This window comes from Oncorhynchus kisutch, linkage group LG13, assembly GCF_002021735.2.
Source record: "Oncorhynchus kisutch isolate 150728-3 linkage group LG13, Okis_V2, whole genome shotgun sequence".
In the NCBI taxonomy this organism is placed as follows: Eukaryota; Metazoa; Chordata; class Actinopteri; order Salmoniformes; family Salmonidae; genus Oncorhynchus; species Oncorhynchus kisutch.
The window spans coordinates 16,844,920-16,861,737 of record NC_034186.2 but is presented as its reverse complement, the minus strand read 5'-3'; the positions used below and the strand labels follow the sequence as shown (position 1 = coordinate 16,861,737).

The 16,818-nt window shown below is 41.3% G+C and overlaps 1 protein-coding gene across 1 annotated transcript; it reads right to left on the bottom strand.

Moving 5' to 3' along the window:
• Positions 1-349: 349 nt before the first annotated feature.
• Positions 350-15,556, bottom strand: LOC109902804 (alanine aminotransferase 2). The gene is made up of 11 exons (XM_020499451.2): positions 15,203-15,556; positions 7,855-7,944; positions 7,587-7,695; positions 7,288-7,421; positions 6,829-7,072; positions 6,057-6,136; positions 4,288-4,424; positions 3,891-4,065; positions 3,565-3,720; positions 3,245-3,351; positions 350-1,157 (listed from the first exon to the last, which is right to left on the bottom strand). Exons 1-11 carry the CDS (start codon positions 15,305-15,307, stop codon positions 1,058-1,060), a joined length of 1,437 nt encoding a protein of 478 aa, XP_020355040.1. The 5' UTR covers positions 15,308-15,556; the 3' UTR covers positions 350-1,057.
• Positions 15,557-16,818: the final 1,262 nt, after the last annotated feature.

Below are 16,818 nucleotides of genomic sequence, written 5' to 3'. Positions count from 1 at the left end.
AGTAGATGGCGGTGTATGCACCAAAAAGTTTGATGCGATCTGCCAACCAAATCCCGAAGAAGAAGAAGAATTCTCATCAGCAGCCTATACTTTAGCCTAGTGCACCAAATTAACATAGGAATTAATATTTAACAGACAATGAATAAATTAAACTATATAAGGGAATAAAAATTGTATTTAACAAAACGTAGCCTATTTCAGAACAATGTAGCCATTTTAATTCGCTCTAGAAATACATGGGAAAATGTAAATGCCGAGTATATGGCTTTTGCAAACGCACACTGGTTCTCTTCTGATTAGCTATATTCTCTACATCCTTCTAAGGTGGAAGCATTCTTCTGAGACAGCATAATGTGTGTGTTTTTTTTATTTCCAATGGCTGTCTATCCTGTCTTTGCATTCATAATCTAATGTTAAATGTAAGGTCACATGCATATCACAAAATGTCAAGGAATTGAGTTCTTACACAGTTACTGTTTTGTTAGCAGGTTAATATTTATTGTCATAAGTTTTGCCCTGGAATCAGCTCTGCGGAGTGGTCACCAGCTGGCATAGCAGTCACTAGCTGGCACAGCCACAAAGTCCTAAAATCAGATGTTAAACCTAACCTTAACCACACTGCTAACTAATGCGTAACCCTATCCTTAAATTAAGATTAAAAAGATAATTTTGTGATACAGACAATTTTGACTTTGCAGCTGTCCCATCTAGCGGAAAACGCTCAGTTTTACCTTCAGGGCAAGACTCATGACAATAATCACCAACCTGCTTTTTGCTACTCAGAGGCACCTACACACAAACTGAAGGCTGTAAAGCAAAAACATCTGTGTATGATATCCCTGATGCAGTGAAAATAATATAACAAATCAAAAAATGAACTAAGCTGTGTGACAATTTTTCAGTCCAGACCTATTACATTTGTTTACTCAGAGGTTCCCCATGATCAATAATTTATAGGGCCTTCGTCTCTCTCTTTGGTAGATGTCCAGTACAATGTGTTCAGAACGTCCAGCTCCCTGTCCTGGAGATGTCTGTGGCAGACTGTGGCTCTCGGTCCCTAAGCATGCTGGGAGAACTGGTCCAGGAAGTGCAGGTGGAACGAGCCGAGGCATGCCAGGACCTTCTCTAGAGTGGCAGAGGGGGTCAGCACGCACAGTCTGGGAGGGATGACGCACAAACAAACATTTTAATGTACTAATCTCACACACCACAAAAATCTGAGAGGGCAAATCGTAGGCCCCCATGTCCATAACTGTTTTTGCGTTTTTCAAACAAACAATCATTAAGCTTAATTATATGTAAAAATAAATAAAAAATAAATATGTTTATTTTTCTGTATATCTAAGCATAGCTCTTGTGCTCTCTGTATTGTCCTGACTGGTGAATTTGTTTTTTTTTAAAGAAACTAAACATAAAATCTAGGTAAAGAATGAAAGGACTGAGTCTTATTCAGTACATTTAGAAATTGCTTGCTTTTCTAAAGTCTACCAACCTTGCCAGCAGGAATGACAATTAAGATAGTTATACAAACTGTCTAACTTTATTGACAGCCTCAAGTGTCTTTGTAGCTAGTTATGAGGTTGGAAACCTATTTGGGCTAGCTATAGACAACTTCATACAATTACTAGGTGGCAAGTAGTATTACAGAGAGAAATATGCAGTACCAGTCAAAAGTTTGGACAAACCTACTCATTCAAGGGTTTCTTTATTTTTGCTATTTTCTACACTGATTGTGTAACGTCTCCTCAAACACATCGATCCACTGAACGCAGCTCACTCTCCAGATCCCAATCACTTGAATTCTAATCACCTATTCACACACCTGTATGTCATTATCACACACTATTTAGTTCATTTTTTTTGCACCACGTCATTGTGAGGTATTGTTTGTAATGTGACTCTTTTGGAGTGCTGTTTTTCCTGTGTTTACTCCTCCCATGTGTGATAGTGAGGCAGGCAGGCAGGCAAAAACTAACGGTGCCTTTTGCCTATACTTTATTGGATTTCCTGTTATCTACCTATTGCCTGATCTCCCAGACTACGTTACTAGCCTTTTCCCTGCCTGTACTGTTGCCCTTTTGGACCTTTTGGACCCCCTGTGTATGACCTTCTGCCTGCCCCTGGACCCTGCTACCTGCCTCCTCCTGTGTATGACCTTCTGCCTGCCCCTGGACCCAGCTACCTGCCTCTTCCTGTGGTCCTTTGCAATAAACACCTGCTGCGCCCTGCGCTTGAAACCAGCTCCGCCTCCCCTTGTGTTCATTACAGATTGAGCCAATCAGTTGTGTTGTGACAAGGTAGTGGTGGTATACAGAAGATAGCCCTATTTGGTAAAAGACCAAGCCCATATTATGGCAAGAACAGCTCAAATAAGCAAAGAGAAATAAGTCAATCATTACTTTAAGACATGGTCAGTCAATCTGGACATTTAAGAACTTTGAAAGTTTCTTCAAGTGCAGTCACAAAAACCATCAAGCGCTATTATGAAACTGGCTCTCATGAAGACGGCCACAGGAAAGGAAGACCCAGAGTTACCTCTGCTGCAGAGGATAAGTTCATTAGTGTTAACTGCACCTCAACCACTGCTTGAATCAGGCCGTCATGGTTGAATTGCTGCAAAGAAACCACTACTAAAGGACACCAGTAAGACAAGATTTGCTTGGGCCAGGAAACATAAGCAATGGACATTAGACCAGTGAAAATCTGATGAGTCCAAATGTGAGATTTTTGGATCCAACCGCTGTGTCGTGAGATGCAGAGTAGGTGAACGGATGATCTCTGCATGTATATTTCCTACTGTAAAGCATGGAGGAGGTGTGATGGTGCTTTGCTTGTGACACTTTCAGTGATTTATTTATAATTCAAGGCACACATAAGCAGCATGACTATCACAGAATTCTGCAGCGATACACCATCCCATCTGGTTTGACCTTAGTGGGACTATCATTTATTTTTCAACAGGACAGTGACCCAACACACCTCCAGGCTGTGTAAAGGCTATTTGACCAAGGAGTGATGGAATGCTGCGTCAGATGATCTGGCCTCATTTGGGTCATTGCCCTGTTGAAAAACAAATGATAGTCCCACTAAGTTCAAACCAGATGGGATGGTGTATCGTTACAGAATGCTGTGGGAGACATGCTGCTTATGCTGAGCACTATTGTTTAACAAAACATATCTGAGGGGGCATGTGCCCCTGTGTGCCCCTGTGTGCCCATGTGCCTCTGCACACACTCACAATTACCTGATGTGGTATTTGTCCTCTCTCTGCTCACACCCTGCTCCCACACACACACCCTCCTTATCGAGTAGGCTCTGACTGTATAGCACGTCTGCCTCCAATCCGTCAGACTACAGACAGAGGAAGCGGAGAAAAAAAAAAGAAGTAGATGAAGACTACTACCTGTAACCAATGACGAATGTGACACTTGATAAAAGACAGCTAACCTAACATAATTTGACAACCTGCAGGTTAGTACTGCAATATTAGTTTTACTGTTGCCATGTGTAGGTCGGCAGTGTATTGGTGCTATAGAGGGGTATAGTGGAAGTCTGTGTGCCCACCCTGGCCTGTTCCACTGCCTCAGGGGGAAGGCTCAGACGGGGGTAGATAAAAATACCTCCCGTCACTGGCTGACAGCTCACCCCCGGAAGACCAATCAGAAACTCCCAAGCCCGCTGAGCATTCTGGGCCAGGGTGATCCGATTGGTCAGAATCTCCTTTGGTGGAGACAGAGAGAGCAGTAACTAACACATCACACATTAACACAGATAATATATAATACTGAACCTGTGTAATGATGACCTCCTTTTTAACATTTGAGTTAATACGAGACTAAGAATTTTGGAGACTACTGTGACTAATGCAGGAATTCCTTACTCATAAGTACCTGTGTATACTTGCTATGGGAGGGGTCTCCAGGTCTTGGAGGGTTAACCATTATTTCTAGGGCGATCTGTCCTATGACGGGGGCATTGATGTCAGTACACAGGAGGGTCTTAGCAAACACCATCACTGCTGGGTCCACATTCACCAGCTCCATGTACCCCGCACGCAGCCCACACCTACACACAGCCAGGGGGAACAGGAGGCAAAGGGCACAGGGCACATAGGGGACACAGCAGTTTAACAGGGCAGAAAGGCTGCAATGATTATAAATCATTAGGGCTAAGCATTTGCCTTTCATTTGTAAACATTTTGGTGTTTCATTTAATAAATCATCTCCAGACATTGGTGACATGGCCAACTATAGTATGTGAATGAAGTGGATCTACTGCAAGACTCACTCTCCCATGATGCCATTGGATATGGAGTGAAAGGAGGCCAGTTCTACCATCTCAGAGTACTGCTGACCCATTTCAAACAGGACCCTCTTATAGGACATAAACTCCATGCCCTCCCCATACACACAGTCCTGATACACCTAGACAGAGCAGGAAGGACAAGTAAAGAGATGAAGGCTAGAAAAGTGAGAGACAGTGACATAGAGAAAAGCCCATTCTCTCCCACTGCTCATCCTAATGTGTAACAGGTGTTCAGGCAACTGTAAAGTAGACCTACCAGGTGTTATTTTCATGCACTACCAAACCAAAAGTGTAGTTCTGATATTTGGACACCCTGTGTAACCTGCGCCCACAGCCTAACCCCCAGGACCTCATTTATAAACTGTGTAAATACAAAAAAGACCCCAAAACTAGTTGGTGCCAGTTCACACAAAAGCTGGCATTTATAAAACTTGATGTGACCATGTGCTCACCATCATGCAAATGTTATACCATGTATACACACAGTTTCTAGTGGTTGAAGTAAAGCATTGAAAGCAGGCAAGTAGATTGGTATTTTGTGAAAATGGGGAATAGCCTATGATGGACACACTTAGAACAATATACAGGTTAATAACAAGATGCAATCATTTGCCAGAAGAGAGAAAATCTATTTAGTTTATATTTGCATTTTAAAATCGTTAGAAAAGGGCATCTGCTGTATTTCCCAGGCTACTATTTATTTCATTTCCATGATCATTGCATAATACATTCATCACCCTTTCTGTGATGGTTTCAAACTCACGAGGTAGCACAGGCCTACAACAAGGATAATATTTGTCCCATCTCTCGTTTAATTGGACCCCCTTCACAGTAGCAAATAGATAAGCTATTTCAAGTACTTTTCTCTATGTCATCTATTCCAGAGTGCAGTTTATTTATTTATCTGAATACTGTCATTTCAAATTTCTCCAGTAAACAATATTGCATTTATAGACATAATACATATTTTCATAACCATTGCAGAATAAATTATTCACCTTTTCTGGCAATGGTGGGTTCATATCCCTGAAGTAGCCTTAGCCTACACAAATTACCATGCGCATCTCTGATTTAATTGGGCCTATTAGATACGCTATTATTTCAAGTATGTTGCTCTATGCATCAGAAAGGAAGCGTGGTTTATAACATACAGTAGATTTTAACAGGTGAACAGACAGTTGATCTGTGTGTAGGCTGCCACTATAAGTAGACAATGTTTTAGGATTCCCCACTGCAGCATAAGTTGGATAAAAAGTCAACGCATAACAATAGGCCCTATTAAATTCAAACGGTCTGTTTACAGGTCCATAGCAATTTGCAATTGTGGTTGTCTTTCATAAACTTTTTGTCTGTTAGATAGCCTAGGCCTACAGCAAGTGTCACTGAAAATGTTGAACATTCTTCCATCACCTCCAAATAAATGTAGGCTATTTGATCAAGTTTGCTGTTGCCTTTAGAAAACTACATCGGCCTAATTCGAATACTTCCAAAGTATACAACAAATAATAGCGTTATTGTTATCCTGAAAGGTGAATGATCAGCATTTTAGTGCTCGTTAACGAGCCACAGTTTCAGGACAGGTCTGATTTATAACGGGGAAAATGCATATGTATGGCCTGCACCAAGTTAATAATTCTCAATATGTTTGTACTTGTGCAGTCCTTTCAGAAATGGCGCATGCAGATACTTAGTGTGCAATTTGAGCAACGGTTATAAATGACCCCCTGATCTCCAATACTTATCAATATCACCTCATTGACCAATAGGAAGAGCCTCTCTTCCGCAGCAAACTGAATCACCCATTCTATAGATTTCCTGCTCTGTACATGACCTGTTAGGGAGGGAAAATGACAGTATGGTGAGATAGTGATAATATCATCTTAAAGATAAAATGTCACAGGAAACCTTTATGGGCATGTTGCCAAAGAAAACACCTAGCTATCACACAATACCAGGGCCGGCTCGAGGCATAAGTGCTTAGGGACCCTGGCCGCTTACTGTTGAGAGTTAGAATAGTCAGGGCCCTGACCTACAGAGGGCCCCCCCATTTATTTTGTTAGGCACTCTCACTCAGATATCATGGTTTAAGTCATGTCAAAACGTATATAGAATTGCAGGAAATTAGCTTTAGAATGACAAAAAATGTATTTCTGCCCCATTGCAAAATGAGTAGAATTGCATGAAATTTGTTATAAAATTGCAAAAACCTATCCCCGCCTCATGGCTAAATTTGTAGAACTGCTGATAACATGCTTTACAACTGCATAAATGTGTAAGCAGCAGAGCAAAATGTGTGAACTACAGGAAATTAACACATTTTTCCCTCCGATGTCAACCGAATCTCACTTAAGGCCCCCAAAAGGCTAGAGCCCTGCATGCTACGATTAAAATGGGATCTATAGAAAGGCCTATGGACTCAAGACTTTGTTAAACTTCAAACTACTATGTCAATTTAATAGCTTATAATTTAATTTAATCAATTTAAAGCATTGCACACAATGACATCCGAACTTGACTACAGACCAGTGGGGATACCAGGGTTGCTGATGTAGAGCGCTCTGGGCCTGCAGTGCCCTCTAGAGGCGGTAAGGGCTCGGTGCAGCTCCCCTGGCTCCAGGGCCCAGCCCTGCTCCTCACTCAGCTGGTAAGGCACCAGGACAGCCCCTACCTCCTCCAGCAGCATGGGCAGGGTGTGGGGGCAGGGCTGGGGGGTCAACACACCCGTTTGGGACACACCCTTCCCTCTCACCAACAGCTTTAGCATCACCTGTAGGAGGGTCGTGTGTAGGAGGGGGAATAATAAGGGCATACGAAATGCTCATCACAAATCTTACTATGCATTATAACTGCATCATAGTGCATTATACCTGCAGGCTGTACAATCTTACCAATATATCTATTGAAAATAGAAGTCTACAGTAGACATCTGGTTGGTATGGTCGTACAGTTTAGAGTGAAGATCTGGGGTTGTTATATTCTTACTTTCAGAGCTGTCTGTGAGCCAGCAGAGATGAAGATGTTGTGGGGATAGGAAGGCACTCCTCCATCTCGACCAGTGATGAACTCTGCAACGCTGCGCTGAACATGAGGCAGCCCACAGGAGTCTGTGTATGAACCTATTACAAAACAGCCAATTAATGAATCAATCAACCAACCAGATCAATCACTAAAACAAAAGTACCCTTTAACATAATTTAAACCAAACATACCATAAGTAGGCCTACTGCTGTATTCACTGCCTAAGTGATGAGATGAGTATGACGCATAAACAACCAACTTACCCACACTGCCCCCATCACACTCTCCCAGCAGCCTCTGGGCTCTCTGCCTGACGTCCACAGGAAGTGTGTCATCATGCAGGAGCTCAGGGTACAGACAGACCGACAGGACCTGACAGACAGCACACAGACACAGAGCTGAAGACAGAGACTGCAAGATACTTGGTCATAGACAGATCCACAGCGAGAGCAGAAAAGAGTGAGCGTGAGTGAGCGAAAGAGAGGGCAGAAGAGTGAGTGGGGGAGTGAGACAGAAAGATAGAGACCACACCTGTCGCACAAAGGAGATTGGTTTTATCCCGGTCCTGTGTGAATCACCTGAGCTAATGTCAATAACTTCCTTGAATGGTTTCTGCTCTCCCTGTAGAGAAGACAGAAAGGGGACTTATCTACATGGAACAAAAATATAAACGCAACATGTAATGGGTTGGTCCCATGTTTCATGGGCTGAAATGTCCATACGCACATAAAGCTTCTCTCAAATTGTGCACAAATTTCTTTACATCCCGGTTTGTGAGCATTTTTCCTTTGCCAAGATAATCCATCCATTTGACACGTGTGGCATATCAAGAAGTGGATTAAACAGCGTGATCGTTACGTTGATGCATCAGTATGACATGACTAAATCTATCCTTCAACACGTTATATGCAGTTTAGTCATTTTGGAGAAAGCTAACATTTAATAGAAATTAAAACCCACATCCTGGTTTGATAACCTGAATAAAAAAATATATATTTATGGTGTGTGCAGGGCCGGACCCAGGCATAAGCAACATAGGCAATCGCCTAGGGTCCCTGGCTGCTAGGGAGCCCCCAACAAAACTCAGTTGGGGTCTCAACTTACTGTTGAGAGTTTGAATTACTATTCTCTCTCACGCAGATGTCATTAATATGACATAAGTCATTTCAAAATGGTTAGAAAACTACAAGTTGGTTCTCTTCCCTATGGCAAAATGAATTGAATTGCATGATGTGTTATACAGTACAATAGCAAAATGTTCTCTTCTCACCATTGCAAAATGTGAAGAATTGAATGCCTAAAACAAATATTTCTCAACAAAATAAATAAGTATGCATGTGAAGACAGTGCAGTGGTTAAATTCCCATGTAATGAAAAAAAAGTGTTAATGGGTTTCAATCACATGTTCAACTCTGATGGTTGTCACAAAAACTGTTGCATTAAAACCTTTAATAACCTCTAGCTGCATCCCTTGTTCTCAATTTCCACCTGAAGACATACCATAATCTAACTGCCTGTAGCTCAACCCCAGAGGCAAGGATATGCATATTCTTGGTATCATTTGAATGGAAAGATTCTGAAGTTTGTGGAAATGTTAATTGAATATAGGAGAATATAACACAGTAGATCTGGTGCAAGAAAAGAGAAAGAAAGAGCATACGTTTTCTGTTTTTTTTTTTTGTAGCATCATCTTTCACATGTACTAGAATAGCCACACAGTCGGATAGGATGCTGGATATATTTTTGATGGATAACACAAGAGGGCAAGTGTAGGTGTGCAAAGTTTCAGACTGATAACTTCAGGAATGGGTGAGCTACATGATATTTAGCATGAAATATGTCCCACACAAGTTGCCCAAATGTACCCAAGTGGCCGAATTGCTGAAATGACCTATAACTATATACAACAGTGCAAATAACTACATACAACATATCAAAAAACAATTCTAACACACCAAAAAATATATAAAAACGTTAAAAAATATTAGAAAAAAAAATATTTAAAAAAAACAGTAGACCCTTTGGAAGTCCTCTACACAATATTGTGCCATGTCCCATAGCAGTCTCTTTCTGATGTAAAGCAGAAGCAAACTGAACAGGTGGTGCAGGTCATGCGACCGAGAACACAACGACGCCTCCGTGCTGTGCCCTTTTGGCCCTGAGGCACAGTCATGCCTGCAGTAATGAACTGTGGCATATGAACACCACTGGAGGCAGGAGTAGAGGGGGCAGAGTTAGAGCAGGCAGCTTGGCACCGGGGGCTCCCAGTCAGAGTCGCTATTACTGTGAAAGAAAACATGTAAAAAAATATTTGTATTGTATGAGCCTTTTATCATAAAATAAACATATATGTATTGTATAGAGCAGAAGGAACAGTCACTAAGGTTGTGGGCCTGCCCTCCCCCGAACAGCACCCAATGGCTATTTCATATGGAAATGGAGAGGAGTAGCAGGTACAGTGGCCATGTGTGTGTTTGCTGTTCTACTCCATTCCATTTGAATAAAAAATGGAAAATATATATATATCTGACATGGAATATATACAGTGGGGCAAAAAAGTATTTAGTCAGCCACCAATTGTGCAAGTTCTCCCACTTAAAAAGATGAGAGAGGCATGTAATTTTCATCATAGGTACACTTCGACGATGACAGACAAAATGAGAAAAACGTTGTAGGATTTTTTATTAATTTATTTGCAAATTATGGTGGAAAATAAGTATTTGGTCACCTACAAACAAGCAAGATTTCTGGCTCTCACAGACCTGTAACTTCTTCTTTAAGAGGATCCTCTGTCCACCACTCGTTACCTGTATTAATGGCACCTGTTTAAACTTGTTATCAGTATAAAAGACACCTGTCCACAACCTCAAACAGTCACACTCCAAACTCCACTATGGCCAAGACCAAAGAGCTGTCAAAGGACACTAGAAACAAAATTGTAGACCTGCACCAGGCTGGGAAGACTGAATCTGCAATAGGTAAGCAGCTTGGTTTGAAGATATCAACTGTGGGAGCAATTATTAGGAAATGGAAGACATACAAGACCACTGATAATCTCCCTCGATCTGGGGCTCCACGCAAGATCTCACCCTGTGGGGTCAAAATGATCACAAGAACGGTGAGCAAAAATCCCAGAACCACATGGTGAATGACCTGCAGAGAGCTGGGACCAAAGTAACAAAGCCTACCATCAGTAACACACTACGCCGCCAGGGACTCAAATCCTGCAGTGCCAGACGTGTCCCCCTGCTTAAGCCATTACATGTCCAGGCCCGTCTGAAGTATGCTAGAAAGCATTTGAATGATCCAGAAGAAGATTGGGAGAATGTCATATGGTCAGATGAAACCAAAATATAAATTTTGGTAAAAACTCTACTCGTCGTGTTTGGAGGACAAAGAATGCTGAGTTGCATCCAAAGAACACCATACCTACTGTGAAGTATGGGGGTGGAAACATCATGCTTTGGTGCTGTTTTTCTGCAAAGGGACCAGGACGACTGATCAATGTAAAGGAAAGAATGAATGGGGCCATGTATCGTGAGATTTTGAGTGAAAACCTCCTTCCATCAGCAAGGGCATTGAAGATGAAATGTGGCTGGGTCTTTCAGCATGACAATGGTCCCAAACACACCGCCCAGGCAACGAAGGAGTGGCTTCGTAAGAAGCATTTCAAGGTCCTGGAGTGGCCTAGCCAGTCTCCAGATCTCAACCCCATAGAAAATCTTTGGAGGGAGTTGAAAGTCCGTGTTGCCCAGAAACAGCCCCAAAACATCACTGCTCTAGAGGAGATCTGCATGGAGAAATGGGCCAAAATCCCAGCAACAGTGTGTGAAAACCTTGTGAAGACTTACAGAAAATGTTTGACCTCTGTCATTGCCAACAAAGGGTATATAACAAAGTATTGAGATAAACTTTTGTTATTGACCAAATACTTATTTTCCACCATAATTTGCAAATAAATTCATAAAAAATCCTACAATGTGATTTTCTGGATTTTTCTTTCTCATTTTGTCTGTCATAGTTGAAGTTTACCTATGATGAAAATTACAGGCCTCTCTCATCTTTTTAAGTGGGAGAACTTGCACAATTGGTGGCTGACTAAATACTTTTTTGCCCCACTGTGTATATACATATACACACACACACACACACAGGTTATGGGTCGTACATATACACACACACACACACACACACTATAGCCAATGTGTATTTTACACATTTCATTGCAAATTGCAAAAAATAACTAAATATCTATATTTATTTTTTTGCAAAAATATATATTTTTATATATATTTATATTTCATAAAACGGCATTAGCACTTACCCGTCCAGAAGTATGTCCTGTCCTTGCAGAAACAGCTCCTCAGCTCCTGTTTGAATCATAATACTCAAAGATTCCTCAAACAAAAAATCTGTCACTTTCCCGATCAATCTCTTCTATAATCTGGTGCAAATCTGTATACTTAGACTTGGACTTCGCTTTTCCTGATTTATTCGCCATGATGTCTTCTATGAAATTGTTGAAAAAAAACTTTCCAAAATACTACTTTCCAAAATTCTGCTGTTCGTAACAAGCGTCACTGCAACTACTCTGATGGTCAAGGCGAGAATGGAGTTCATTACGCGTGCATTTACAAACAAGGAATGGTGGTCCAACCCATAACCATCACATACTGGCGTTTACCTCAGCTCATTGGCTATCTACCCAGCTAGATTTCAAGAAGATCAGTGGTCATTGGGCAGAAATACAGTCAATCAAAGAAGCTTCGCTAAAATTATTGGTGCGCAATGAAGTCATAGCTCGTTGTCTTCAAATCAGTTCACTTCGGTCAATACTCCCCGCAAAAAAAACAATCAAGTTTGGCTGTGTTGCAAACATCCAGAGGTTAGCACTGAAACCAACCATGACTAGATAAACTATTGTTTACTGTGTGTAATTACGTCGAATGCTCAGTAAAAATTTGATAAGAGATGGAATTCACGGCACAAACGGTTTACAAAATGTTTCGATTTAGGCTATAAAAAATGGATTTTATCAAAGAAAACGGCACTTCATTTGATCACTGGGACCCTCAAGAAGAGAAATAAGAGCAAGATATCAGAATGTATGTAAGTCATAATTTTACCTTCAGATGTGAATGTGTAAAAACTGTCATGGCGGAAAATGTTTTTTGTTGTTGATCGCTCTTCTCAAACAAAAGCATGGTATTTGTTCTCTGTAATAGCTATTTTAAATCGGAAAACGTAGTTTGATTACCAAGATTCTAATCTTTTGAAGGATGTAAGACACTTGCATTTTCAAGAATGTTTAATGTTACGAAGTTGTATTTTTAGTTGTCACTCTGAAATTTCCCCTGATGTTGATCCCTGTACGGGGATCGCAGCCATAAGAGGTTTAAGGGCTAGGCGTCCCGCTAGCAGGAAAACTTCCAGTGGAACTGGGGGGAGCGCAATTCAAATAAATAATCAATCATAAAAATGATGGATATTAAAACACACACACATATATGAAGATGAAGTCGGAAGTTTACATACACCTTTGCCAAATACATTTAAACTCAGTTTCACAATTCCTGACATTTAATCCTAGTAAAAACTCGTCTTAGGTCAGTTACAGGCTGACTACACTGTTCGCGTTGCGTGTGCGAGCGTTGAAAAATACATTCAGTAATCTATATTATTAAATGATTGCACCCACACTGCTCTCGCACGCCAACAAGCGTCTGCGTTGCCAAGGGCTAAACTAGAAGTCAGTTCTATTTGTGACGCAGATTGTGTTGCAAGTCCTGCCTCTCCCATCTCCTCATTGGTTTATAGAAGCAGGTACCCACGTGCCATCTCCTCATTGGTTATACCCACATGGGTGACTGAAAGACGAACAAGGTCAGTGGCTGTAATACACCTAATTTATGAGTTGCCAATCACAATATAAAGGCAAGAGAAGAAAAAGCCTGGAAGGAGGACAGTTGACTAGAAACGATTCGGTTGACCATTTTATGAGTGGATTAATTGTCGGAGTAGAGGACCTTGTGCATTTCACGTAAAATAACAACTTAATGTTTATATCCCAGGGCAAATTAGCTAGCAAGAACAAGCTTGCTAAATTGCCATAAATGTTTAATGCTTTTCGACCTCTCCCCAAATTAATGTAATTGGTTCAGAGTTTGTTTTGATATTTTAACCTGATCTCGTTTGGTGTGGGAGGACAAAATACATTTATGCATGCGATGGCTTTAAAATTGTTTAACTTCGGTCAAGCATTTCAGATAACCTTCCACAAGCTTCCCACAATAAGTTGGGTGAATTTTGGCCCATTCCTCCTGACAGAGCTGGTGTAACTGAGTAATATTTGTAGGCTTCCAATGCTCACATACGCTTTTTCAGTTCTGCCCACAAATTTTCTATGGGATTGAGGTCAGGGCTTTGTGATGGCCACTCCAATACCTTGACTTTGTTGTCCTTAAGCCATTTTGCCACAAATTTGGAAATACGCTTGGGGTCAATGTCCATTTAGAAGACCCATTCGCGACCAAGCTTTAACTTCCTGACTGATGTCGTGAGATGTTGGTTCAATATATCCACATAATTGTCCTCCCTCATGATGCCATCTATTTGGTGAAGTGCACCACTCCCTCCTGCTGCAAAGCACTCCCACAACATGATGCTGCCACCCCGTGCTTCACAGTTGGGATGGTGGTCTTCAGCTTGCAAGCATCCCCCTTTTTCCTCCAAACATAATGGTCATTATTGCCAAACAGTTCTATTGTTGTTTCGCCAGACCAGAGGACATTTCTCCAAAAAGTATGATCTTTTTCCCCATGTGCAGTTGCAAACCGTAGTCTGACTTTTTTTAATGGTGGTTCTGGAGCAGTGGCTTCTTCCTTGCCGAGCGGCCTTTCAGGTTATGTCGATATAGGCCTCGTTTTACCGTGGATATAGATACTTTTGTACCGGTATCCTCCAGCATCTTCACAAGTGTGACTGATCTGTGTCCCTGTACTAAAACGGGTATTTCTTAGTTTTGGAACCTTGAACAGACTGCTGACACCCTGTGGAAGGAATTGTATCCAGGGAGCTAATTTTCAAAATTAGCCTCATAGTTGTCATTCTGAGAGGATGGTCTCTCTCAAAAACAATTCTGGTTGGTTTTTCTTTGGATTTTCTCCTACCATATCTATTGTTATATTCTTCTACATTATTTTAACATTAATACAAACTTCAAAGTGTTTTCTTTCAAATGATACCAATTATATGCATATCCTGGCTTCAGGGCCTGAGCAACAGGCAGTTTAATTTGAGCACGTCATTCAGACAGGAAATGGAGAAGGGGTCTAGCCCTAAGAAGTTTTTAAATAGCCAATGTGCCCACTCTGGTCTTGGCATGTGTGCTCTAGCCAACAGCTCACAGATACAGTGCGGGTTGGCTAGTCTACATGAGATTCTGTATGGATAAGAGCAAGATTCTTTTCATTTGTCAAACTAAAAACAAAGCATCACCAGAATAAGACCCTTGATATTTATTGGAAAGGAACATCAAACTCATCATCTTGCACTTTCACCACCATGTGAAGTTCATCGTAACTTATTTAATCTCTAGCCTAATAAACTGCATGCTTTCCTGAGTCGTACTGGGAGGACCACACAACATATTGAGTGACGCCAAGTTTAATTCGATATGATGGTTATTATATCAAGATTTGCTCATCAAGGCATTTCCACCGACCATTTATCACATGATACATTTTACAGACAAAAGATTCCACCAAAATGTCTACAATTTTACCAACATTTCCTGTTTCAGCCTGGTCGTGACTTTCTTCATGCGTCAAGTAATTCTTCCTCATTAAATGGTTGGATTGAAACATGGTTAGTGACTCACCTGTTGGAGTAGTGCAGTGATCTGTTCTGAACGTCTCTGTAGCGCCCACTGTGGTGAGACTCTTATCCCTCTCAGCATGGGGTTCACCTCTCTCAGGGAATACATCCCTCACCAGACAGGACCTCCAAACCCTCAACTAGCACCGTCTATCGACCAGAAACCCCCAAATAGCACAGTCTATAGATCACCAAACCCTCAACTAGCACTTTCTACATAGACCTCCAAGCACTTTCTACATAGACAGAAAAAAGGTAGTCTCTTTCTATGTACACCCCAAAACCCTCAACTACTCTACAACTGTCGGTGTTGACCTCCAAGGACTCAAGTAGCACTGGCTATATTCCAAACCCTCAATTGTTTAGAACCATTTATACAAGCTGAAACTTGTGTGCACAGTGTTACATTTCTGTGTAATGTTTTATTTTCAAGTTTAATTTTTCACTTTAGGATTGAGACAGTCCTGGAAATAATACATTAACCAAGCTCCTTCAGTTAGTTTCAGCTGCAACATAACCATTTCATTACACCTTGTTTGGAATTATTAATAATGTTCTGGGTATTTGTAATTCTCAGCTACATTTTTACACACCTCAGACACAGCACAGGGGATAGGTTAGAGCTATCCCAATTCTGGACTTTGGTTGTGCGTCTCGGGTCTGTGAGCTTGGACAGGGTCATATGACAGACTGAGGCTAACCAACCAGCCAGACAAACGTTGAATTTTCTGAAATGAATTACCAAGAAGTACAAAAACATCTTCAGCAAGAAATAAATTGAATGTGGTTTTGGAGGAAGTTCATATGAAACAGAACCTATGTAAAATAATCATTTTCCCCAAATGAATAGTGAATTCGCCCGTATGCTCTCATATACACAGCAACATATGCACCATATTGCCCCACAGCGTATAGTGTTGTGGGCACACAGAAGGATGACATAGACAAATAGACAATAATTATCTGACAACATTTTCCAAGAAGACCAATGCCCCCTACTAACCACGGGTAAAATCCCCTCACAATGATCTCAATTGTGTTTTTAATACACAATGAAATTAAACAGACTACCACTTGGTAATCAGTAAACTCGCAGGTAAGTTTTGGTGGACTGCCATTACAATCATTTCACGGGAACCTGGAAAATTATGTATGTAGTGTGGATAGCCACTGAATGACAGCCCGGTTACCTGTTCAGGAGTCTTATGGCTTGGGGGTAAAAACTGTTGAGAAGCCTGTTTGTCCTAGACTTGGAACTCTGGTATCACTTGCCATGCAGTAGTAGAAAGAACAGTCCATGACTGGGGTGGCTGGGGACTTTGATAATTTCTAGGGCCTTCCTCTGACACCGCCTGGTGTCAGTCCCATAACAAATGCTTTTCCAACGGTCTTGAAGGAGTTCCCACAAACGCTGGGCACTTGTTGGCTGCTTTTCCTTCACTCTGTGGTCCGACTCATCCCAAACCATCTCAATTTGGTTGAGGTCAGGGGATTTTGGAGGCCAGGTCATCATATGCAGCACTCCATCACTCTCCTTCTTGGTAAAATAGCCCTTACACAGCCTGGAGGTGTGTTGGGTCATTGTCCTGTTGAAGAACAAATGATAGTCCCACTAAGCCC